At 40.6% G+C, this 25,374-nt stretch overlaps 1 protein-coding gene across 2 annotated transcripts in view; it reads right to left on the reverse strand.

The window, feature by feature from the left end:
* The window catches only part of Efcab14 (EF-hand calcium binding domain 14), a 39,021-nt gene that overhangs the window by 5,252 nt on the left and 8,395 nt on the right, over positions 1-25,374 (reverse strand). The window contains exons 3-10 of one of the 2 annotated variants that reach the window (XM_021659434.2): positions 24,369-24,514; positions 18,283-18,381; positions 14,668-14,778; positions 12,394-12,468; positions 10,664-10,855; positions 7,918-7,998; positions 5,696-5,807; positions 4,461-4,580 (exon numbers count right to left, since the gene is read on the reverse strand). In XM_021659434.2, coding sequence (XP_021515109.1) covers positions 4,461-4,580; positions 5,696-5,807; positions 7,918-7,998; positions 10,664-10,855; positions 12,394-12,468; positions 14,668-14,778; positions 18,283-18,381; positions 24,369-24,514 — 936 coding nt within the window. The remainder of the gene's footprint in view (positions 1-4,460; positions 4,581-5,695; positions 5,808-7,917; positions 7,999-10,663; positions 10,856-12,393; positions 12,469-14,667; positions 14,779-18,282; positions 18,382-24,368; positions 24,515-25,374) is intronic. The other variant, XM_021659435.2, reaches the window with a different exon arrangement.

Consider the following 25,374-nt stretch of genomic DNA (forward strand, 5'->3'; position numbering starts at 1 on the left):
CAAGGAAAAAAAACCTCAACATAAGAAGACCTCTTTTTGTTGTTGGTTAAAGAGACTCCCCAAAACATATAGTCATTGTCATTGGTTGCCCCCAGAGGTGGAAGGTAAGTGCCTACTGCTGAAGACACCATGCACTTCAGACACAGAATCCAGAGGCCCCTGAGTTGGAATGGACCAGAAGGCCTCTGCCCTAAGGACTAACTTTTTTGGTACCAGAGGTGCCAGTCAAGCTCCCAAAGGGGGAAAGCAAGCAGGAGTGCTGTCCAGATATGGTGCCTATGAAACACAATAGTGATCAGCATGGCATGACACCCGAAGGGCGCAGTAGCGGCATGCCTACATTGGCAGTATCCACCAGCTCTCTAATTGGACTCAAGACCTGCTGAAGTTAAGGGGGAAACTGTGTCCAGTACTGGAAACTTGGCCAACTCACCCAGGCCTAAGTGAAGTCATGGATCTTGGAGGAGAGCCTACAATCAGTATAAATGTTAGTGACAGTCTCAATATTTGTCCTTATATGCACAGAAAAGTGCAACAGACCGTCACAGAAAACCGCAACAAATCAAAATGCAGAGATGTGGAGCCCAGTCCCAATGGGTACATTTACAAAACAACTCCTACACCTAAGGCACAGGGAACATTGCAGAAGACAGAGTGGAAGGACTGTAAGAGCCAGATGATCAGGGGGTTTGTCCTGAGATTTTTGTCTCTTACAAATGTCGAAATACACCCATAGAGTCTCATCAACACGACTGCTTAAGTATCAATAGAACAAGGACAAGAGCAACAGACATGCCAAAGTGGACGGGGTAAACCCCATGAGGCTTCAACCATACACACACACACACACACACACACACACACACACACACACACTATAAGCAACTAGGAGATGCTGAAAGTAGAAATTGTAAATTGTTTGTCCAGGACAGAGCACACCAATTGGTTACCAAATGGTCAGCCCTGAAAACACACATATGTGTGACATTATATAGGTGAGGTGAAATTGTTGATATAAAAATTAATGAAAAAAGAATCCATGGAGTTGAAAGAGAGAAAGGAGACGTATATGGGAGGGTTTGGAGGGAAGAAAGGGAAGGGAGGGTGAATGTAGTTAAGAGTATAATCTCAAAAATAAAAGAAGTAAAAGCGAGAGTCAAGACTACAGAGTACTTTATGGTCACTCGAATGCCCACCACCAGGAAGCACTGGTGAAGATGTGGGGGAAAATGGATTGAATCCTCACATGGGGTAATGAGAATGCAAACGGGTACACACATGCTGAACGACGGTCTGCTATTTCAGGAATTGTATGACCTAGCAATTTTATTCCTAGGCACTGAGTCAAGAGAAAAACACATTTCTATAAAAAAAATCTATGCACTCATGTTCACAGCAGCATTATTAATTGCACAAAAGTGGAAACAACCTAAATAAGCATCAGCTGATGGATGGATGAACCAAATGTGAATATACCATAGAAAGGTATTGCTTCATGCCACAATATGAAAAAAGCACTATGATAAAAGAAGCATTTACAAAGCCACAGACTGCATGATTCCATTTAGACAAATGAAATATCCTAGATACATAGGCTCAAAGAGGCAGTGGTTGTCAGGAATCAGAATGAAGGATAACTGGAGAGCTAAATTTCTCCCCTACTTATTTACTGTATGTATGTGTGGGTGTGTACATGTGTACACAGCAAGGTGCATGTGGAGATCACAGGGCAACTTGTGGGAGTGGGCTTTCTTCTTCTAGCACGTGGGTCCTACTCAGGATGTCAGGCTTGATTGCAAGCACTTGAGGCGTTTGGCCAGCCTCAGGAGGAACTGTTTCACCATTCTGGATGATGAAAATGCTATGGAATTAGGCAGTGGTGATGGCTGCATAGCCTTGAGAACATACTAAGTAAGGCCCACACAATTATACAGTTTAAAAGGGTGACATGAAATATGAATTATATCTCAATTAAAAAGAACCTTCAAAAATGACTCTGTCTCTGTGTATTTATTTTTTGGTTTTTAATACTATCAGTTATAATGCAGTTAAGCTGCATTAAAAGAATAGCTAAGATACTGTTTCAGCCAATGGGATTAGAAAGTTTCCAACAAAAGCCTTGAACATTTAAAAAAGATTTGAGCCGGGGGTGGTGGTGTATGCCTGGAATCCAGAGTTTAAGACCAGCCTGAGGTATAGAGTATTGAGGTCAAACTAGCTAAATGAGGTTGTCTCAAAACCAACCAACCAACCAACCAACCACAAAAAAACCTTTAAACAAACAGAAGCCAACCAACACACAAAAAATCCAAAAGGGATTTTAGAGAGATGGCGCAGCAGTCAGGGGTCTGTGCCACCCTCCCAGAGGGTAGAGTTTAGTTGCCAGCATCTTTGTCAGGTGGCTCACAACTGAGCAGCCCCAGCTCCAGGAGAGCCGATGCCTCTGGCCTTTTAGAGTACACATACAATTAAGAATTATGCTAAGTAAATAATGAAAAAAATTAGAAGAAATAAAAAACGAAAAGGACTTGACTGACTTCTTATGTTCACTGAAAAGATGTATAATACTCAAGAAAGTAGCTAGGCTGTGCTTCTTCAAACGCCTTCCTGATTATTTTTCATCATTTATTCAAGGTCATGCTTTGACTCCACAGGCCTCTTGTCATTTGGCACTTGGGAAGAATGGATGTGCTGAAGGGAGGGAAAACAGTTTCTGTGTAAGATCCACTCCATTGAGGAATTCTTATAAACTTCTGATAGGCCCTCCTCACTCCTGAGCCGGGCCTGGCAGTGTAGCTGGTGAGCCAGAAAAGCAGATGGGTTACTTACTCCCAACACCAAATGGCTGGATGGAAAGTCTTTTTAGTAGAGAGCAAATACAATGACTTTCCCTTCTTTCCAGAAAACAAAAGAAAACCACCACAGGCAGCGGGAAAAGTGGTGGTATTTAAGCATTCGTTGCAGCATGAATAAGCAACTCACTCATTCAGTTACACATTCATGTCTACCAGGCTCTGTGCTGCAGGTTAGGGAGTGAACAGGACAGACTTTACTCACAGAAGATAAACTATGCTTCTTCAACAGAGTAGCAGATATTAAACAGGAGAAAAAAACATGTCATGATATACAGGAAGCACCTCCTCTGACATCTGAACCAAAGCGAAGAACCAGTAGATGATACGTGGTCAGAACTGGATGACTTTCCAGATTGTAACAGAAAACCAGCACCGCAGTATCACACCAAACAGCAGAAGACGTTACTGGGAACAGGGCAGACATTCTGTGACTTACAGCCTTTCTATCAATATTCTGCTCATTGTCAGGGTCCCAGAGGGCCCTGACTACAATCAACTTTGATCGATTTTGCTAATCTAATGGAACTGTGTTTGCTTTTTCTGTGCTCTGCATTAGATAACATATCCTGGTGGAAAGAAAGGAATTTTTTTTTTTGAGACATGATCTCACTATATATAGAACAGGCTGTCCTCAATTTCTTCATTTATTTTTATGCCTCGGCTGGGATTAGCACATGCCACTGTGTCTGGCTGAGACTGTATCTTATCGTGTATTCCATTCTTTGACATGAATGACTGAAGACCTTAAGTGACACTGACAGACAGTATGGAAGCTTTGGAGTCAGTCTCAGCTTGAATTCTGTCTCAACCATTTATCTGCTGTTCAGACTTAGGTAGCTTTCTGTAGCTACAACAGTGTTAGTTATAAAGTGTGTGTGTGTGTGTGTTCCTGTGTGTTTGCAGGTACAACCTCAGCTGTTAATCCTCAGGTATTTGTCCACCTTTTAAAATTGATTATTATATGTGTGTATGAAGTGTGGGTGTGGGTCACATGTCACATGGGAAGGTCCGAGGACAACCTCACAGAGACAGCACTTTCATTGTTATGTTGGCTCTGGAGACTGGACTTGGGTCATCAGGCTGTAAGTGCCATTATGTATTGCGCCCTCTCTCTGGCTCCTATTCATCTTTCTGTTTTTGAGAAAGTGTTTCTCACTAGCTCAGAACTCAAGTGGGTTAGGCTGGCTGGACCCTGAACCCACCTGTCCCCATATTCCCAGTGCTGGAATTAAAAGAGTGTGTACCACCACACCTGGCTTTCTTTCTTTCTTTCTTTCTTTTTTTTAATTTATTTATTATTTATTCAGTGTTCTGCCTGCATGTGTGCCTCAAGACAGCAGAGGGCATCAGATTTTACTACAGATGGTTGTGAGCCACCATGTGGTTGCTGGGAATTGAACTCAGGACCTGTGGAAGAGCAGACAGTGCTCTTAACGGCTAAGCCATCTCTCCAGCCACCCTGGCTTTCTTTTTCTTTCTTTCTTTTTTTTAAACATGGGATCTGGGGACTGAACTCAAGTCCTTACCACCTGAGCCACCTCTCCAGTTTATTAGATATACTTTTATTTTTACATCAACACTGAACATTTCCACCATTAACATTACCTTTAATGCTAGAAATCCCCGGTAGGGAGACGGGTTTCAGTTGAGTCTTAATTTGGTCGCCAAGAAGCTGTGAAGATTTTGGCAATGCTGACAGATCTGATGTGAAGTTCTGTACTTGCTCTGTAGCAAACACATATATCTTTATTACAATCAACTTTAACACCAAATTAACTTACAATTGAAGGTCACCTTTTAGGACCATAGCATATATATATTTAAGAGAAGCAGCTGAGAGCTAAAGTATCACAGTAACTATAAAGTTAAAGGTGTGGACTGTGCCATGTTTGTGGACATGGCACAAGTGAGGAGGAATCAGTATTACACTAAGGTCTGAAACAGAACCTCAGCACAGGTTGAGTAGCTCTGGTCTGAAAATCTGCAATGTCCACATCAAAAGCTTTGTATATGGACAGTATACATGTGAAACACTAATGGATTTTTGTATTTAGACTCGAATACCAACTCAAAGATATCCTGCAAATATTTTTAGATGCTAAGACTTGAGTTGTGTAAGTCTTTGACTTCTTGAAAAATAGGCTATTAAGTGTGGTCTGGGGGCACGAGCCACCAGCCATGCTACCATAACAATGCTTTATCATAAGTGCATGTAGCCAGTACGAGAAGACTTCAACATAGTTCTAGTTCTCCCAGGAGAGAATCTGAGGGAAGCAATTCTACATCTCCACAGCTGAAGAATGCTTGAACCAGGGAGGCCAAAGCCAATACTGGCTAGTATCTTGTTAAATCCTCAAGTCCTAAATCAGTAGATGTTAATTAATGCATCTGATAATATTGATTAAGTATGTCCTTACCTACAGCCAAGTGGCCTGCAAATTGAATAATTCTATCATTTGCATGTTAATGACTTTCAGGAGAACTAATATTTATTTTTAAGTAAATTTTATGCACTCACAATAATGGAAGCATAACATTTAGGACTGGTTTAATATAAGCTGTGACAGGAACATTTTTGCCTATAATTGGATGCAGGCAGCATGGAGAAGTCTATTTCCAGCTAAACATTACCCGTTCTCCCCTTAATAGACTAGAGTACAAATCAAGTACAAAATGGGCTTTTGCTAAATGAAAGCGAGGTGCACCAGCCTCATCTCGGTGCGCTCAGGCATCACTCACTCGGTTCCATCAGTGCTAGCGGACACCATCCCTATTCCCTGTGTGGGAGGCAGCCTGCCCAAGCCTGCGTGAAAATATTCAGAAGCCAGCTAGACTCTTACCTTCCTCTGCGGTCTCCGGAGGCCTGTTGCGTTCAGGTTTGTTTGTGAGAGCACTGATCAGCTGCAGTTTCTCTCGCAACTTAGATACCTGAGAATTTGAATTATCTTCTTTCTACCCAAAAAACAAAGATCAGATAAGATTTAGGGTAGGAATAATACCTCACTGGATCTTTCGCTGTATTTCAAGAACACATTTTGCATGTAGGGTTTGACCCTTACCTGGTCCCCTGTAAACTCAATGAAGGGATGGACAAATAGGGCTGTCTTTGAGACCCAATGCTGCTGAGTGTACAGCTGGATTTAAAGCTAGACCATTAAGGGAACATTACCTTCTCCATGATCTGTTTCACTGTGAACAGTCCGCTGATAGAGGAAGGCATGCATGCGTCAGCAGTCAAGAAAATGTGCCCTTACTCAGAAGCCTGTGCAGCCCGGCTTCCTAAATGATGGGGACACTTTTCTAGAGCCATTTTACACTAACTAAAAAACTGCCTTGGATATCTCTAAGTCTTTTGTTTGGTTGGTTGGGTTTTGTTTTGATTTTTGAGAAATGGTTTCTTTGTGTAGTGCTGGCTGTCCTGGAACTCACTTTGTAGACAAGTCTGGCCTTGAACTCACAGAGAGCCCACTGTCTCTGCTTCCTGAGTGCTTGGATTAAAGATGTGTGACACCATGCCTGGTCTATCTCATATCACCTTGTGACCCATGCCATATGAAGAAAAACTTAAAAAATAAAACCAAACCCAGCAGAAATCAAACTACAAGTATTCCCCCGATTCACACAATGTCCCTACTGTAATGATTCAGTGGCTGTCAGAGACATAAAATACGAGTCGTAATATATCTAATTCAGGTTTAATTATAAAGAGAGAAGCCTGGTTTTCCTGTGGTTAGCATCTGTTTTCTATATGAAAAGGCCTGGTTCTAGGTTAAGGAGAACCAGTGCATCTCATTTCTCACTCAGTGAACATACATGTCCCCTTTCTATTTTTACTTCTGTTCTAATAGTTACTGTACAGTGGCTACTTGGTTTATTTAGGGAGATCTAATATGGACAAATCTGAACGAGACTAGACACTGTATGCTTACTGCCAGGAGAAATAATTTGGGTGGGATGCTTTGATGAGGCAACATAAAGAGATTGATCAACTGGCACGGCAATTATAAAGCACAAAGTAAAGCCAGGAGAGTTAGGTGGAAATGTGGTACTGCATTCTGATCTAACTATGCTATGGAATTAGGCAGTGGTGATGGCTGCATAGCCTTGAGAATATACTAAGTAAGGCCCACACAATTATACAGTTTAAAAGGGTGACATGAAATATGAATTAAAAAGAACCCTCAAAAAAAAAAAAAGACTCTCTATGTATTTAAGAAGTGTAGGAGAGCTGAGGTTTAAAAATGTGCAGAAGCAGTTTAAACATTCGGTAAAAGCCCAGCTTATAATGCATCAAAATCTTAAATATACATGACTTTATCCAGACAAGACAAATTTGCTAAGGATAAAAAAGTAAAGATAGAAATCTCTAGGTCAAAAACTTGTATAATATGGTTTCAGCTCAGCTCATCACCTATGACCTTCCTATCCTCTAAACTCATACAGCGATGCACACTACGAGCCTCTCAGATGACACTGCAGCCACTGTCACAATCTTCCTGGCCTTCCCTTTATCTCAGCGGGCCTTAAAAGGATGATGAAAGTGTGGAGAGTGCAATTTAGACGTGAAATGATTTTTAAGCTGGATACCATTTTTTAGATTATCTATGCCTCTGTTCCCCTATCATTAGTTTAGACAACTGTACTAAGTAATGTTTGTCAACTTGACACAAAACTAGTGTTACCTATGAAGAGGGAATCTTAATTGAGGAACTGCCTCAATCAGACTTGCTTGTGGACATTTTCTTAATGGCTAACTGATGTACGATGGCCCAGCACTGAGGATGGTGACAGTTAGGCAGACTTGTGACTGTTCAGCTTTGTGAGCTGTGCCACAATACGGCTCATGTGTGTGTCTCACTTACTGTAGCCATCCCAACACAAGTGGATGCCTGATGTGACGGATATACATTCATTCACTAATATCTGACCTTAATAACTGCACTGTCTTAGAGTTTATCACAAGAGATCCTTTTAGAGGGGGCAGCCAGTTGCAGCACAGAGATGCTGATGTGTTTTTGTTTGTTTGTTTTTAATTTATAGAAGCTTCCTGTTAGTTAGTTACCTGTATGCTTTGGGCCTTTATGGTATCAGTTCTTTTGATCACCAAAGACTCTCTTTTCAGAGTGGCAGCCCTATTACCCATCTTAGAGGGCAAAGAAAACAGAAGAAAAGGTTAAGGAGAGACATTAAACCTTAAATGACATCAAATGTTTTTGTGTGTTTGTGTAGTATACGTGTGTGTGTGTATGTGTGTAGGCAGATGCTGACAATCGTCAATCACTCTTCACCTTCTTTTTGAGACAGTCTCTCTCCCTGTGCCTGGAGCTTGCCATTTTGGTTAGGTTGGCTGGTTGGTTTGGTCCAGGAATCAAACTGTCTCTACTCAATCCAAGAACTAATGGGTTTTGGATTCATGCCACTGTGCCTGGTTGATATGTGGACGCTGGGACTTGAACTTGGGTCTTTCTGCTTGTGTGGCAGCCACTTTACCAACTGGGTCATCTCTCTAGCCCTGACAAATTGCTCAAATTTATTTAAAGGATCTGAACCACTTTAAACACAAATGGCAAAGGTGTGGGAGAACAGAAGAGAATGGGGAACGGCACAAGGAAACAAAGCAGAAACAGAGGCTTCTAAATGTTTTATTCACAAACTTTAAAGCTTAAGTATAAAAGGGACATAATTTCTACCCAGATACAGGCTTGGTCTGATGCTGTTGGAGGAGACAGCAGGAAAGATGGATACTATTACTGATTTTCTTTGCTGGATAAAAATAAAAAGGGAGGGCAGAGACAGCAATGGGTATGGGGTGTTAAGTTTTCACAATAAGCCTTCAAAAACTTTCAATGCACACTATTCATCAAATCACCTAAAGTTCTCAGGCCCTACTTAGCTTAGCCAAGTTCAAAAGGGCTTCAAAAACGAGGGCTCCTTTAATCTTTATAGCTTTGTAGTAAATTACACACTCTTGTAAAGTAGGAGGACCAGGCAGAAGGGGACAGGTCTTTCAGCCCCACCCTTCAAGCCATTTTCAGGCAGCTTGCCAAGGCTCACTGTGGCACAGCTAGCTCAAGTATTTCTTACCCTGTGCCATGTCTTCATTTTACATGTGGGTTAGTTTCAGCTTTGGCAGTTACTTGAATTTACAGTATAGTTTCTGTATTTGGTTTCCATCAAAAAATGTATTCATGTCTTTGTTGTGTGAAACCTTTTAAAAGTGAGACCTATCACTGTTAATGAAATGATCCCCATGAATCCCAGCATAATGTACAGATGAAATGTGATTAAAAACAGACTCTCTTCATGAGCTCATGAAAACCAGTAGCCCTCAGAGGCAGCAAGCTTCAGAGATTTAGTGGGTCACTCAGTTCTCCTACATATAAAACAACTCGTTGACCTTATAAGTTGAATTGCTCTGACTTCATCCTTTAAAAATGTTTTTTAGTAGCATATATTAATTATATATAATGATGGGTTTCATTATATTTTCATCCATGTTCATAATTTATCATAATCACCTGACACCCCCCCCCATTAACCCTTCTATGTTTCTTCCATTCCTGCTAATCTCCTCCTTTCCAGGTAGTTCCCTTTCTCCTTTCCTATTTTGTTCTGTGTGACCTGACTGGTTGGGTTTGTTTATAGAAGCAACTTCAGCTGTTTAAGTGGTTTTCCTAACATTATATGCAAAAGGTTTCCTCTAATATGCAGACAGAAGCTGGATGAAAGCCAAGTTCAGGGTTAAAAAAAATGGCAACAAATTAATAAAAGTTAAATAAAAAAATCTAAAAAAAAAAGAAAAAAAATGGCAACAAGAATTTTTTTATCTGTTATTCTCACCACTTCTAACACCTTAAGAGAAAAGAAAATAGAGTGCAGGGAATCTTATGAAAGAAGGGGGAGACAAAAAGAAAAGACCTGGAGGGGACAGGAGTTCCACAAGGAGAGCAACAGAACCAAAATATCTGGGCACAGGGGTCTTTTCTGAGACTGATACTCCAACCAAGGACCATGCATGGAGATAACCTAGAACCCCTGCACAGATATAGCCCATGACAGCTCAGTCTCCAAGTGGGTGTCCTAGTAAGGGGAACAGGGACTGTCTCTGACATGAACTCAATGGCTGGCTCTTTGATCACCTCCCCCTGAAAGGGGAGCAGCTTTAACAGGCCACAGAGGAAGACAATGCAGCCAGTTGTGATGAGACCTGATAGACTAGGGTAAGATGGAAAGGGAGGAGGACTTCCCCTATCAGTAGACTTGGAGAGAAGCAAGGGAGGAGATGAGGGAGGGAGGGTGAGACAGGGAGGGAATGAAGGAGGGGGCTACAGCTGGGATACAAAGTGAATAAACTGTAATTAATTAAAAAAAATAAAGTACCTAGCCAAAAAAAGTCAAGATGAAGAGAGAGAGAGAGAGAGAGAGTGAGAGAGAGAGAGAGAGAGAGAGAGAGAGAGAGAGAGAGAAGAAAAGATGAAAAAGAGACCTCCTTTGGAAATACATGTCCAACTTTCCCTACCTGATTGGCCACTGTAAGAGACTTGTTATTTCTGCCAACAATTTGTAGTGAGTTGATGTGTTTAAACTGACCCTTTGATATCACCCCTTTCAAACACACATTAAAAATCCTGTACTGTTAATTTGAGACACCTGATATATGGCTTAAAGCAGACATAAGTTAAGCACAAAACAAACTTGCAGCCCCTTAAGTATGTCAGACTGCTGTTCACAAAAGGAGGGGAAGATGATCTCTGCACAGACACACACACCAACACAGAACATGTCACAGCAGATCGTAAAAGGCTTACCGCGCTGGAGGTCAGGTTTGCCCTCTTCTCTGCCTTGCTCAGTGCAACCACATCACTTTCAATCAAGCTGAGTCTCTGTGTCAGGTTACTGAGTGTCTCACTCATTCCTTCGAGTTTAAGGTCATTCTGTCTCTGGTATCCCACTACAGTACTGTTGACCTCCTCTAAGAAATTGTGAAGGTACAGGATATCCTAGATTGGAAATAAACCGAGTTGTAGGATCCACCTAAATACTGCAACTAGACAAGCAGGACAGGAGTAACACAGCAGCCATTATTGTGTCAACTTACTGAGGTAAGGTACTTTTCTTGGCTGTGGCAACATTGTTTACACCTACTTGTTCTTCCTACTCTAAACTGTTCCCTGTAGTTTGTCTTTTTTACTACTTTGTGGGTTCCTCTTTCTTCTACCCTTCTCCACCCGTTCAGTCCCCTAACACGAGATATGAGAGAAAAAAGACTAGAGAGGAAAGAGGGTGACATTATTGTTAGACTACTTCCTGCTGATGGGGTGTTGAGATCCTTGGGGCAAAAAGGGTGACATTATTGTTAGACTACTTCCTGCTGATGGGGTGTTTGATCTTCCAGGTCAGGATATCTCATTTCTTCTTCTTCTCCCTGTTTCTTTGTGCACAACTCCTTAACAAACTACAACCAACAGCAACTAACAATCCATATGTTGGAGCTCTAGCATTTCTACACCCTCTGAAAACTTTCCAGAATTCCAAATGTCACACAATTGCAGCTGGCAATATCATGCCTCTGCTAAAGCATGAGGCAAATCATAGCCAGCTGCTGCAAAGCAACCCCATATCTCCACACCTGGAAAATGAAAACATATTCTTATAATATTTCTGTATTGTTTAAAAAAACCAAAATTCCCAAATTCCCACTACAGTTCCCAATATGCCTTCTCTTGGATTGCTTGGCTTCAGCTAGATAGGAGGGTGAAGATGAGAACTCTCTGTGAGCTCCCACTCTAGTCCCTCAACACAGTGAGTTTGGGAATTACTTTCCCAATGTTTACCTCATTTGCTGGCAGGAGAGCCTACTGGGTTATTAACTGAAGTTCCATTAACCTAATTGGTCAGAACAAAACTATCTCTTAGGAACAGTACCAATTACTGATTTGGCTTTTTTAACAAAAGCACAGCAAGTAGTGAATTATTTAGTACAAGATTCAATTATTTTTATTGACATCTTCAAGTACTGATTACTACTTTAAAAGGAATGATGACCCTTGGTTTTAAAGGGCATTAAACTCAGGATAGGAATTCTTAGAGAAGATTTTCTTTATTTTCTTTAATGAGATTCTGATCCCAATATCCCTCTCCTTCTCCTCTCCTGCCTTTTGTCTTTAAACTTTGGAAAACACCAAGTTTCAAGGATATGTTTCTTAACATTCTTAAGAGTTTCCTGTGGCTCAAAAGAGCAATCACTCTGGATTTTGCATCCATCTTTCACTTGCCCAGATTGCTATTTGTCACAGAGCTTTAGGATAACCTGATAATTCTGTCTTTCAAGATGTGAAAAGGAATTTACTTCAGTGGTTGACATACAAAGGAGAAAGTAGAGTACCACAGAACATACAGGATTCCCAAGTACCAACACATACCCTTTTCTGCTTAGCTATTAAGGGTGAGGTCTGAGGCACCAACTGGGGCATTATACATTAAGCCCACGTTCCTCAGACTGCCTCCACAGCCCACCATAGTCCCAAACAAAAAGTACCTGTTTTGAAGTTTCACTGTGGGTTTTATTGTCAAGTTCTGATGTAGCTGAGATCTGGTTGCTTCCATTGCTTTCCTTTAAGAAATGTTAAAACACACACACCCATACACACGCAAAAAGAAAAAAAGAAAAAAAAACCTGTTAACACAACTAGAAGTTAGTATACAGGCAACAATTAACTACTGTAGAGGAATTTTAATTCAGAACATGGCTGACTTGGCAAGATATCACATCCAAAGACCTTCTAGGTCTGTGTGATCTGTCTGGAATACAGACATGCCTTTAATACCCGGAGACAGGGGCATACAAATCTGAGTTCTAGTTGGTATTGTTCAGGCAGTTTGGTTCAGTCAGTGAGAGGCAGTGCAGACACAGGTGAAGACAGAAAGAGCCAAAGAATAAGGAGCCAGAGGATTATAACGGATTGATAGAGTTAGTTTAGGGATAAGCAGAGCAATTCAGTGAGAAACTGAGAGAAGCGAGATTGAATGGGTCAGCTTGGAGTTTGAGCCAGCCAGCTGAGTTGAACCAGCTAGCTAGAGTTCAGAAAGAGCTAGAAATGGCAAGCTTATTCAGCAGTAAGTCCCAGGGCTGAAAAGATCGTATGCAGGCTGGAAGCTTCCAGGACTAGGCCTAGTTAGCAGATGGAGGCAGTAAACAATTAAATCAGGCAAATAAAAGTTACTATTACAAATTACTAGGTTACTTAACCATCTGGGATGGTCCTGGAACACTCTTGCCTCCCTAGAATGTAGTCATAGATTAATCTACAGTAGTTCCCCAAAACTTACAGTGTGACCCATCAAGGGTATCAAGGGTATCATGGACTTTTGAAGGTACCCAGCCTGAAGCAGAGGTGGGACAGCAGCATCTAGAGTACCCCAGGAATCTGAGTTCCTTCTAGTATGCTTCTCAGTTTCTTAATGAAATGAATCCCTTAGAAACTCCTCTCTCCTCTCCTTCATTACCTGTACTGAAGGGAAACTTCATAATCAAGGGCACAGGCAGTAGGTGGCTTTCCCTTACAGATATCCACACGGGAGGGTGACTCTTCCCTTTCCTCCCCATTGCTCTAGTCTCTCTTTGCAGAGACCTAAGTATAACACGTTTAGATACATTTTCACTCTTTACTAAAAAGCTGCATAGCTGATTTCTTTGCAACCCACAGTTGTAGTTTAGTACAGTGTGCTAGTAGGAAGATTACTATTGGTAGTCATGGAAGGTTAAAAGATATAGATTCAGTTACAACAGTGTAACTGACAAAATAGTTCTACTTAATATGTGAAATCCTAGATACTTACCAACCTTGCTTTCATACAAATTGAGGGTAAAATTAAAAAGAAAAAGATATAACATCCATATAGGAAGCAGAAAATATTCAGTTAGGAAAAGGTATTTTAGGAAATCGCTCATTATTTTGAGAGCATGCGCAAGACAAAGGAATAGTGAGTTGGAGAGATCTTTGTTATTATGGTCACAAAGGTCCTCAGTGGCACGTGGAATTAGAAGCAAACTGGATACCTCACTGACAAGTTTCTTTTTAGGTTAGCTCCACTAAGTAACAAACAGTGGCTCATTAAATAACTGAGTCCTGGTTCTGAATAAATGAAAACCCTCTTTTCTGGAACTCCCTGATGCAGCTAAAGTTCCTTGGTACAAACTGCCAAGTTTAGAGTCTGAAGTGAACTTGTTTCTCCATCAGGACAGCAAGGGCTGTGACCCTTTTCTCTGCCTTCATAAATCCTTCAGGGAGCTGCTACGAGGTGGTTATTGCCCAGATGACTGTGGAAAGCTTGTATGTGTAGCTGCATGAGGAGAATGAGGTAGCTGAAAACGGCAAGGTTTTGCTCACATCTCAGCTATTTGTTGTTATAACAAACCATCTTCACATTTGGGGGTTGAAACAACAACAAAAATTTTTTAGTTCTCACTGTTCTGTGGGTTCTCCAAGCACATCTTGTAGTAGTAACTTGCTGGAGTGGTTTGCTTTGCAGCGACAAAGGAGACATTTTTCCAGTTCCCTTTCCTTCTTTTCCCACTTGTTCCATCTTAGGAAAATGTGTTATAAGTATCTCCTCTAATATCATGTTTGCAAAAGACCTTAACTGTTTGACTTACAGAGTGCAGACTGATGAGAACACATGTTTTGTTTTGTTTTCAAAGCAGGCACATAGTAGGGTTTGCTCAGCTCAATGGGAAATTAGAATTAAGACTCTGACACAGGAAATGGTGAGCAGGCACATGCTGCCTTTCTGTAGTGTTTACAGATCTTACCATATTGCTCTGCAGTAATTCCAAGGTTTTCTTGTGTTCATCCACAGTTTCCTGTATTGCTTCTACAGCAAGATGGACACTGTTTAAAGTATTGCCAATGGAGGCTACACTCTGCATAGAAACAATGTAGAAATGTCAGCCTTTTAAAGAACTTTATTAAGCATAACTGACATGCAATGCATGTTCATATTCAAAATGTATAATGAGCCTGTGAAACTGCTTCCATACTATAAAGCAATAAACACTCCCCCTCTCCAATTTTTCATGCCTGTCTGTAATTTCCCCCTTCCTGTACCAAGGCAACCATTTATTCATCGTCTGTCACTATATATCGGTTTATATTTTCTGGAGCTTTACATAAAACAATGAGTATATCCTTTCTAAAACCATTTTTAGTATGTCTTCTGTTACTAAGTATAACAGATTCATTTATGTCTAAGCTGCTCAGCATGTTACATGCCATTGGTATGGTTTTATCAACTTATTAGTAGGCAGTTAGGTTATTTTCAGTATTTGACTATTACAAATATAGCTGCTATAAAAATTCATGTAGAAATCTTCAAGTGGACTTGTACCCTCATCCCCCTTTCATACTTTCTCATTAACACAATACAAAGATGAATAGCTGACCATCTGGTAAATCTATGCTTAACTTATTAAAAAACTTACAACCATTTGATCTTCTAAAATGGCTGTGCCATTTTACAGTCTAATTAGCAGCTTAAGAGAGTTCCTATTACTTCATATATTCACAAATATAAGCGCTGATGATTTAAAAAATTTGCCCATTCTAATGGCAGTGTGGTGGCATGCTATGATTTTAATTTACACTAACGCACTAACTGAATATAGATCAATTTTAATTATTTCAGATGATATTCAAACTATGAATTTCATGTAATTTATACTGAAACAATTAACAAAAAATATAAACATTCATTCTTTATATGAACAGTTTCACACACACATACACACCTCAAGCTATTTTCTCAATTAAGGAAGACAATACTTTGTTTTTCTTTTTTCAAAGATTTATATTTAATTATGTGTAACTGTGTGAGTCCCTGGAGGCCAATGTTGTTTGAACCTCCTAGAGCTGGAAGGTTGTAAGTTAATGTGAGCTCCCTGATGTGGATGCCTCTGCAAGGACAGGCTCTTAACAGCTGAGCCATCTATCAGCACCAATACTTTTTCTTAAATAAAAGATTTCCTAAAACAATTATTTATAAGTCAAATTCTAAAAAAAAAAAAAAGAAAGATAATAAAATCTGGGACACAAGGAGAACATGGCCACCCTTAAACTATGTGTGTTAAACACCCCACAGGCGATGGCCAGAGCCAATGCTGTTGATTGTCAATAGTCAGGAGTATGAGGTAATGACTTTTGAGCAAATTGGGTGTGTATGATCTTCAGCTCTTAGGAAACCCAGTTGACGGTAGAATTCTGTCAGGAAAAGTGCTGTTAGGTAAGGGCAACTACCTATTTTACTCTTACGAGTCCTAAAGAACCCAAGTATGCAGAGGGCATGACTCAGAAGTCATCCTTTAAAACTTAAGAAATTATGCATATTTGTATAATTGTATGTGTGAGTATATGCATGTGAATGCAAGTGCCTGTGGAGGCCAGAAGAGGTCACTGCATCCCCTAGAGCTAGACTTGCAGAAACCAAACTCCAGTCCTTGAAAAAAGCAGTATGTGCTCTTAACCAATGATCCATCTCTTCAGCCTCCATTAGTTATTTAAAAAAAAAAAAAATCCCAAAGAATGTTATTATTTGGTGGGTTTTATCCCTTTATTAGAATATACTGTTAATTTACAGTGTGACATTAACATTTTTAACCAAAGTTATTCTAATGTTTTGAGGTGGACTCATGTAGCCTAGGCTTGCCATATAGCCACGAATGACTTTGAATTTCTGGCCTTCCTGCCTCTACTTTCCATGTGCTGGAATTATAGGGCTACCTCACTGCAACTGGTTTTATGTGGTACTGGGGATCAAACCTAGGTCTTTGTGCATGTTAGGCAAGCACTCGACCAACAGAGCTGCATCCCCAGTCTCCAAGGCAACTTTTTAAAATCACACTGAAACAAGAACTCAACAGGAATGATAACAATTTCAATATTTAGAAAATTACACGACATAAATGAAAGCTAGCTGGATTTTGGAGATGAATTATCATTTCAAAAGTGCACCATCACTTAAAATAAAAGCAGTAGAATCACAAAGATAACGTCTGAGGTGAGCTCCTCCGCTATGTAAGCATTGATGCTGTAAAAGCCACAGACACCCAGAGAATCCCTACTGGCTGTCTGTCTGAGCCCATCATGTCACAGAAGGTGGTGAGCTCTTGTTTAGGGGTTGTTTTTTAGGGAAGCAGCTGACAGATTATGTAAATCCTAGAATGAAACTATGGAACTAGTATTTCGACCAACTGCAAAATGCCTGGCACACACTGGTGGAAGCTCCACAGTGTTCACTGAATCATCAAGAGCAAGAACGAGCCAGCTTCCTCTGCTAATGCAAGACTGCCAAGGGGCTTCTGTCAGGCTACAGATGCCAGCCTTTTCCTCCCTGATCCTTGGGAATTATGACAATAACCTGCCGCATTAAAGTTGCTTCAACCTTCTTAATTTAAATGTTGAGAGCACATGACCACCCTGGACAAGTACAAGTTACAGGGACTGAGCACACAAAGCTATGGTTGTAAAACATCAAGTTTTATTTTTCTTTGTGGTTTAGCAATTTCTTACTTTGTGTAATAATTTAGATATTTATGGACAGAGACTGGCATATAATTGAATCAAACATTACAGGGTAACTTTTAAAAACCACAAATCCTAGATTTAAAATTCACTGTGCAAGGGGCTCTTATTTCCTAAAACCTTTCTTTAATTTCTTGTGAGGACAATGTTCCCTGTGTTCAATCAGAAACCGTGTTTTCCCCTCCAGCCTCTTCCTACTCTACCCGTCCAGCTCTCGGCACTCCCGATTCTCATCCTTCTGGCTTTTACTTGTTCACTGTTAGGTCTGCATACCATGGGACAAACAGATAGAAATTATGACCTGCTGTCTGCACAGGCCCTGTGGTACACAAAGGTGATTGTTCAGGACTTACAGAAACATATTCGGAAAATAATACTGAGTTATTTCCAAAGTAAGTGTTTTTCAATTTATAGCCTAGAGTGTTTAAAAGTACCCTTTGTCACACATCTGCTTCCTCATTTTCAACTTCAGCATTTCATCTTAGATAATTTTTAAACAGCTCAACAAAACAAACAACTCAACTCCTCTCCAGTCATGGAAAAGTAGAGATTTAGTCTGGGCTCATGACAAACTGAAAAGTAAACTGTTACCCGATAACACTATGGTCCCAGCAGAGCAATTCTGGAACCCAGACAGAGAAATGGCAAACTGTAGGAACCATAAAGGAACCTCTCGAAAAGAAAACTAAAGGCCCAACTTTTAAAGCTGTTTTGAATTCCACAGAACACAATGATATACTACACTGCTCTTTTGGAGCAGCTGATTTCAAATGCTAGGTTTTCAAAGTCAGTTCTCAAGGTGCCAGAATTCCAGCCTTAGGGGGACCACAGTGCCCAAACACAGCACTTACCTTCTGAAGTCCCTCTACAGTGCTTGGCAGGCTAAGTAAGTCTGCAGCAGACTTGACATTGCTTTTCAGGTGGTTCACTGCAGAACTCAACTGAGAAATCTGAAAAAGATTAATAAACAATGAAAACAGAACCTGTAAAGTATATGGTTCTCACACAAACTCTACAGTTCACAATGTCAGCTCACAGGAGCAGAGAAACTGTGTACTGTAGGAAGAGCTGAGGTTCAGAAGGCAGCAATAACCCCCTCTTTCCCTGCCCAATTTGAACTGGTGCCAAAGAGGCAGAGCCAAGTGTCATTCTTTACCTTAGTGCCTAGTAGTGGCAAAACTCTTAAATTACTCAAAAGGTGCTGCGCCTACCACACAATCCTTCAACAGTTGAACAGGAAAAGACTGATGATCAAGGACCACTTCGAAACTTCACTTTGGTAAAATAGAACACCTCAGTTATTTAACTGAACTTTGTTCCTGTCCACGTGGGGATGTATATTATAGAGTAAAAGCCCATCATCACAAAATATAGTCCACAGGAACGGTGTCCTGACAACATGAACAGCGCTTTCAGCTACTTGGGGACTTTGTTTTGGTTTAATAATGTGATTAATATTTCAGACTCAATAGCTCAACCAAAGCATTACTTTGTACCCTGAAGGAGCTCAATAAATACCCACTGACTCACTGAAGGATGCAATGAATGTATTAAAACAGAAATGAATAAAAATAAAATGTGGCTTCCTTTCTGCTACTTAGGGGTGGGATTCTAAGGAGCTGCACTCCTATCTTGAATAGGGACCAGGGGAACTTGTGTAACATGCAATTTCAGGCTTCGAGTTCACATTCTAACAAATGCAGCATGACTCAAAACCCTCTTCAAAGAGTCTTGGTGCCAGACTGCTTTCTCATTCTAAGTTTCAGGACAAAGGCCTACCAACAGCTGTAATGAATGAACTCACCAACACCTGACTTTCTGGGCACTTGTTACAGGCCAAACTGTGGCAGGGATGCGAGACACAGCAGAACCTTGGTGTTTGGCATTTCCTCTGTGCGCCTTAGCAGCAACTCCAAGGATTTAGCCAGAACATTCTCCTAAGCTGCTTCACAATTCCTGGCATACAGATAGTGCGAGGCTTGTTGAATTAAGCCACTAAGTTTGGAGATTAAATGTAACCCAGCAACAGACGATTAATATAGGTTACAAGAATTAAATGACACATGTGACTATAGCTCTTAGCACATTAGTGAGTACAAATGATCAAATCAGTGACAGTTCTTAAAGTAAAATTTAATGAATACTTACACATGCTATGTTCCCTAAGTGTTTTCAAATCCAAAGACTACTCACCAATGCTCTAACTCTATGCATTTCGCAAAAAGGTGAGATACCTCAATCCACACTGAAAAATACTTTCAGAAAGCTATAAACCTCTGACAGTAGCAATTATATCAGGGAGGTTTTTGTTTTTGTTTTTTGCTATTCCTTTACTAAGCTATGGATGATACTGAGGCTTCAAAGAACATAAGGAAATTGGCATTCTCATGCACTGTTCATGGGGATGTGAACTGGAAAAGGGCTGTTTTGAAAGAATAGCCCTCAAATGTTTATATTCTTTGTTCAGCAAACTCATTTATAGAAACCTATCTTGAAGATTCCTTGTTCACAGGCACAAAGAAATATGCACAACAGGCCTTTCTTATTTATACTAGCAAAAACCCAGAATAATCTAAATGCCTATCACTAGATATGTAGATATATCCAGTGAGCAAAGAGATTGCAGTACACCACATACTGAGTGTCTCCGCTTATTTACATGTACACTTGTGTAACCCAGAAGCAGATATATACTAAAAGCTATTATAGTTTTACAATACATAGGAGGTGCAGACTGTGTTACTGACATGAGCTAAGCATGTGCGAATGTGAAGGGAAGGGACCCCTCTCCCGAGATGTCTTACAATTATTCTACATGTCCTATTATGTGGTTTCCTTCAGACACTAGTGAATAAACTCCTTTCACTGACAACTGGCCAGATCAAAAAGGGATAATAACACACTGCTCTGAAGTGCTCTGGGTAGAGACTGTCCTGTCAGGTGCTCTGGTATCTTGAGGCTATGGCAGAGCTAGTCAGAAATAGCTTAGGAACATTACTGTTTCAGAGAAGGCCAGTGTGGCTGCTGGGCCATTTCACTTAAGATTAGAGAAGAAATAAGAGCCAACATGAAGGACCAGGTTAGGCCTTCTCTCTGTGTCACAAACACTGTAGGTCTAGACTCCAGAGTGTCAGCTGCATCCCCAAGACAGTCTGCTCTGGAGAGCTCAGCATCAATTCTGCATTACTGATCACACAAATGTGTTCTTCTCATTTGTAAGCTATGGACCACAGACTGGTCACCAGCTCAGGTGTACACCCCTACAGCACAAAGCCCGAGTCTACCTTTCAGACTCTCCTCTTCAGCACAGCCACGCTGTGTGGAGACCTACAGTGAATGTGCGTGTACAGTGGGCTGGGAAGACAAGCGGCGGCGCTCTTCCATTATCTCTGGCCTCAACAGACACAGTCTGGAATGTGAGACTGGATACGAGCATTACAACACAACTTTTCAAGAAACGTCATATCTTACAATCTGAAGACACTAAAACCTGAGTTAAATAGAAACCACTAAGGAAAAAAATCACATTCTAGTTATGACTGGAATGAGTTATGACTTCTATGCATATTATGTAATTTTCTTTTCAGCAAAAGAAAAAATAACCCCTGTAGACTATTTGCTTAATATAAATTATATACTTCAAAAGCAGAAATGCTATTTTTTTCTTCAGGGTTGAACTTAATGCTCTGCAAATAGGAAAAAATTATAAAAATAGATAACCACAAATGATGAAGATTACAAGTAGGGTTTCTCTACACAGTTCTGACTGTACTGGAACTCGCTATGTAGATTAGGGTGGCCTTAAACTCCAGAGATTCTCCTGCCTTAATCTCCATCCACAATGCTGGAAAATTAAAGGTCCACCTGGTGCTACTTAATCCTATAAAAATGGAAGGAAAACAGGCTCCAAAAACCTAAGTATTTCAATGCTAGACTGCTACACCCTGTGACTGTGGGTCTGCGTCTCAATTTTCTTCTTCTTTTTATTTTTTTATTTTATTTATTTATTTATTTATTTTTTTAAGACAGGATTTCTCTGTGTAGCCCTGGCTGTCCTGGAACTTGCTCTGTAGAGCAGCCTGGCCTTGAAGTCACACTGGCTGGCCTCTCCTTCCCAAGTGCTGGGATTAAAAACGTGCACCCTCACCACCAGGCAGGTCTCAGTTTTCTTATTTGAGTACTGTGGGGACCACTTTTTACCTCATGTGACTAGGACACAGAGAAGGAGATCATACATGCAATACAGCTAACAGAGTAGCCTGCACAAAGGAAGCTTTTAATGTGTGACAGTTATCATAACTACCCAGGATTTTCATCACTGGCTTGAGGCTGAGAACAGTGTACAATCTCCTGCTCTAATTAGAAGCAAATGCAAATGACCATCATACTTGTGTTTAAAAGAGAAGGGAATGAGGGAACTTCAGAAGGGCACCTAAGGTCCTTGATAGGCTTGTTGATTTACTTTATCTCTGGCTTCCTTCTGTGCCCAACTGGGGCTATAAGGAAGAACTAAAATTTCCTCAATACTTGTTTCACTTATTTATTCTTTTACAAAGGTAGTCCATTCTTGTTATTAGCTATTTATCTTCTGAAAAGCTACAGCAAACACTGTTGAATTAGTGAATGCTTAAACCACTGTTCCTGGTGGGGGCTAGGTTCCTGTGAGCCCTTTGGTCACATTTTCAGTAACTTATCAATAAAATATATATCCTTATTTTACATTTGTTCCTGTTTAAACATCTTATTTAACAGCTCTGCTGACTTGTTAACCCTGAACTCCCAGCCGGCAGCACTGAAAGTGATGCCTGAAGGAAGCCCACCTAACAGCAAAATTGCCAACAAAGAGCACAAAAATGTGAAAGATGACATGAACCCCATTTGTTCAGTGTGAGGACGGAACAAGAAGCCAGGGTGCTCCACTTTGCAGTGTCTGTTGAGTGATTCAGAAGCTATTGCTGCTGTGCTATGTCAATGGACAACTGAAAAAGCCTCACACTTATACATTCTGAGTAGATGAAATGGTGAGGGTCAACTGTACTGTCCTACTGAGAATAACCTTCTCTTTCTCCAGAGTCCATCAGGATGTAGCCCAACATTTCTGGGAAAGCTGATTCCGGTCTGGATTGGGTACTCATTTAAACATGCCCTCAGAATTTGAACCACGTGGACCTGCTACATGTCAAGGTGCTTACTTTCCTATTTTCTGTTTGTCCATACGATCACTGAGGTAAGGAACTACAGCTCTTTGGTTTTGAATCTACTGTAGTCTGAATGTTGGTGCTCCCTTAAAAGTTTCATGTTCATCATTTCCAGTGCGAGCCAGGAGTGGTGGCTCACACGTGTAATTCCAGCACTTGGGGAGGTGGAAGGCAGAGGCAGGTGATGGCTGTGAGTGTGAGGCGTGCCTGATCTACAAAGTGAAATTCTGTCTTGAGGAAATAAAAAGTCTCTTATGTGGTGGCAGTAAGAGGTGGGGACTTCAGGCATGATAGGAGGGGCCTCTACTTTCATGAACAGCCCAGTGAAGCTACTTTGCCTCTTTGGCTAATGAGGATATAAAGAAGGCACCATGCATGAAGCAGACAGTGAGCCTTCACCAGAGACCAAATCTGCCAGCCCTCTGATCCTGGACTCCTGGGCCTCCAAAACAATAGTCATAAATTCCTATTGTTCCTAAGTTACCTAGTCTAAGACACTTTGTTAGCATAGTCTGGATGGAATAAGGCAGAATCAAAGGCTTTAGCTCCATAAAGCAGCTCTATAAACACTTGTCTCCACAGAAAGGGCGCCGTCCTGTAACTGTCGAGAGGGAACGGGTGTAGAAGCTGAGGTTATGAATGAAACAGAGTGTAAACGAAGTTTCAGGTACTAGCTTAAAGGGTGCCAGCATGGGTTTCTCTTTCTCTTCTAGTACTGTTTTGGGGTAAATGCTAACTACCCATGAAAGGCTTGACACATGAACTGGACACACTCAAACCACAGCATACTGTCATGCATGTTTAATGGAGACGTTTTTCATTGTGGGTTACAGGCAGAGGCCATTTTCCTAGACCACTGAATTTCAGCTTTAAGCACTGAACTATCCTACTCCCCAAATGTGGCTGAAAGCTGTAACTTTCTTAATCCCAACAAAGATGACAAACATAACTGTATTTTTTAATGTGTATTATTCATTTGGTACTTGAGTTTTCTTTTCAATGACCAATTAAACTAAAAACAATAACAAAAGCCAAACTAAAACAGCACCAACAACAACCAAAAACCATCAAACAAAAATCCAAAACCCAAACCTGAGAATTGTGCTATAGATCCAGTGGTAACTATAATTCTTTACATGTGTGAGAATCTTGGTCAAAATCCTTAGAATCAACACCATTTCTCTGGTAGATCCTTCTTTCGGAAGTAATGCCCACTGAGCTCTGCGTAACCCCGAACAAGTTTGTCTAGACTTGGTTGTCTGGTCGAAGCATTTACCTGACTCTACTGCCTGCTCCAACGCTATTCTCTCTGACCATCAGATCTGACTTCCCACCTACAGACTATAATCCAGGGCTAACCCTCTAAGTTTGTAAGCTCTGTCAAACGAAACCCAATAGCAACAGGCTATCTCTTTTCCTTGGAGTTAGATGGCATTCCTTCTTATTTGATACTTTGCTACTCTGTAGAAATAGCTCACTCAATTTCAAGTTCCTCTATAATGCTCTACCTCTGTGGCCCTCCGTGCATATACAGAAATACCTGGTGAATCCACTTCAAATTTTGGCAAATAATAGTTTGTTGTTAACCCCAAACCCTACTATTTTAACATGTTGTGATCACAACACTAAAACTCCAATTAGGAAAAAAATCTGAATTTATAAATTCATAGTAAATGCTCACCAACCAATATAAATTCATTTCCATAGCTTACAAAGGAATAAGGTCACACTTGTGCTACCTGCTTATTCATCTCTGTGATGTTGATCCAGACCCTGCTCAAGCCCAGCTCCCCAGACTCAATCTTCTCAAGTTGTTTTTGTTGGCTGAGAAGTTCCTCGTTAAGTTTGGGGATTTCCTGGAATGAGCTTTTCTGATTAGACTCCACTGAAAGCAAAATAAGAACAATTGTAAATAAGTATCACATTCCCTCTGCTCCCACAATTAAAAAATAGGACAGAAGAGAAGAAGAGAGATCAATGAATAATGAATTGATTTTGGGATCATGATGACTTAAAGAAAAGTGATGGCAGGGCAATGCTATTGTTTATGTAAATGTGCACTGTAGCCCTTTTTACCCTTGTAACACAAAACGTTTAAGTGAGGTGACTTGGCTTAATGACAGAGCTCTTGTTTGGCAATGTGTAAGGGGCTGGGCTTTATCCCCAGGACCACAAAACAACAGGGACAACGAAGGCAGGTGACTAAAATCTTTAACAGAAACCATGAGCAGAAGGGTTATGCTCTTAACTTACTATTATTTTGAGTAAATTATTCAATTTCTTTAGAGCTCAGTTTCTCTTTCTGGATTAGCGTGGAAAGATTCATTTCCCAAGACTGTTAGAAAGAGGTGAACAAAAGTTGTAAAGCACTAGCACAACTGGCCAGGCATACAGTAGGTAATAAATAAATACCTGACCAGTTTTCAGGTAAGTCAATTAAGACTTAAAACTTCTACCACATAAATGCTCAAGGTACCATTACAAACTACCTCTAAAAGCTTATTTGCTTCTACTTTAAGTTGGCTGACTGTGAGGTGATATTCAAATACTGATATGAGGGATGGAGCAATGAGTCAGAGGTTAAGAAGAGCACTGGCTGCTATCCAGAGGTCCTGAGTTCAATTCCTAGCAAACACATGTTGATGGCCAACAACCATCAACAGTGAGATCTGGTGCCCTCTTCTGGCATGCAGGTGTACATGCAGACAGAACATTGTATACATAATAAATAAATAAATCTTAAAA

This window comes from Meriones unguiculatus, chromosome 3 (genome assembly GCF_030254825.1).
Source record: "Meriones unguiculatus strain TT.TT164.6M chromosome 3, Bangor_MerUng_6.1, whole genome shotgun sequence".
In the NCBI taxonomy this organism is placed as follows: domain Eukaryota; kingdom Metazoa; phylum Chordata; class Mammalia; order Rodentia; family Muridae; genus Meriones; species Meriones unguiculatus.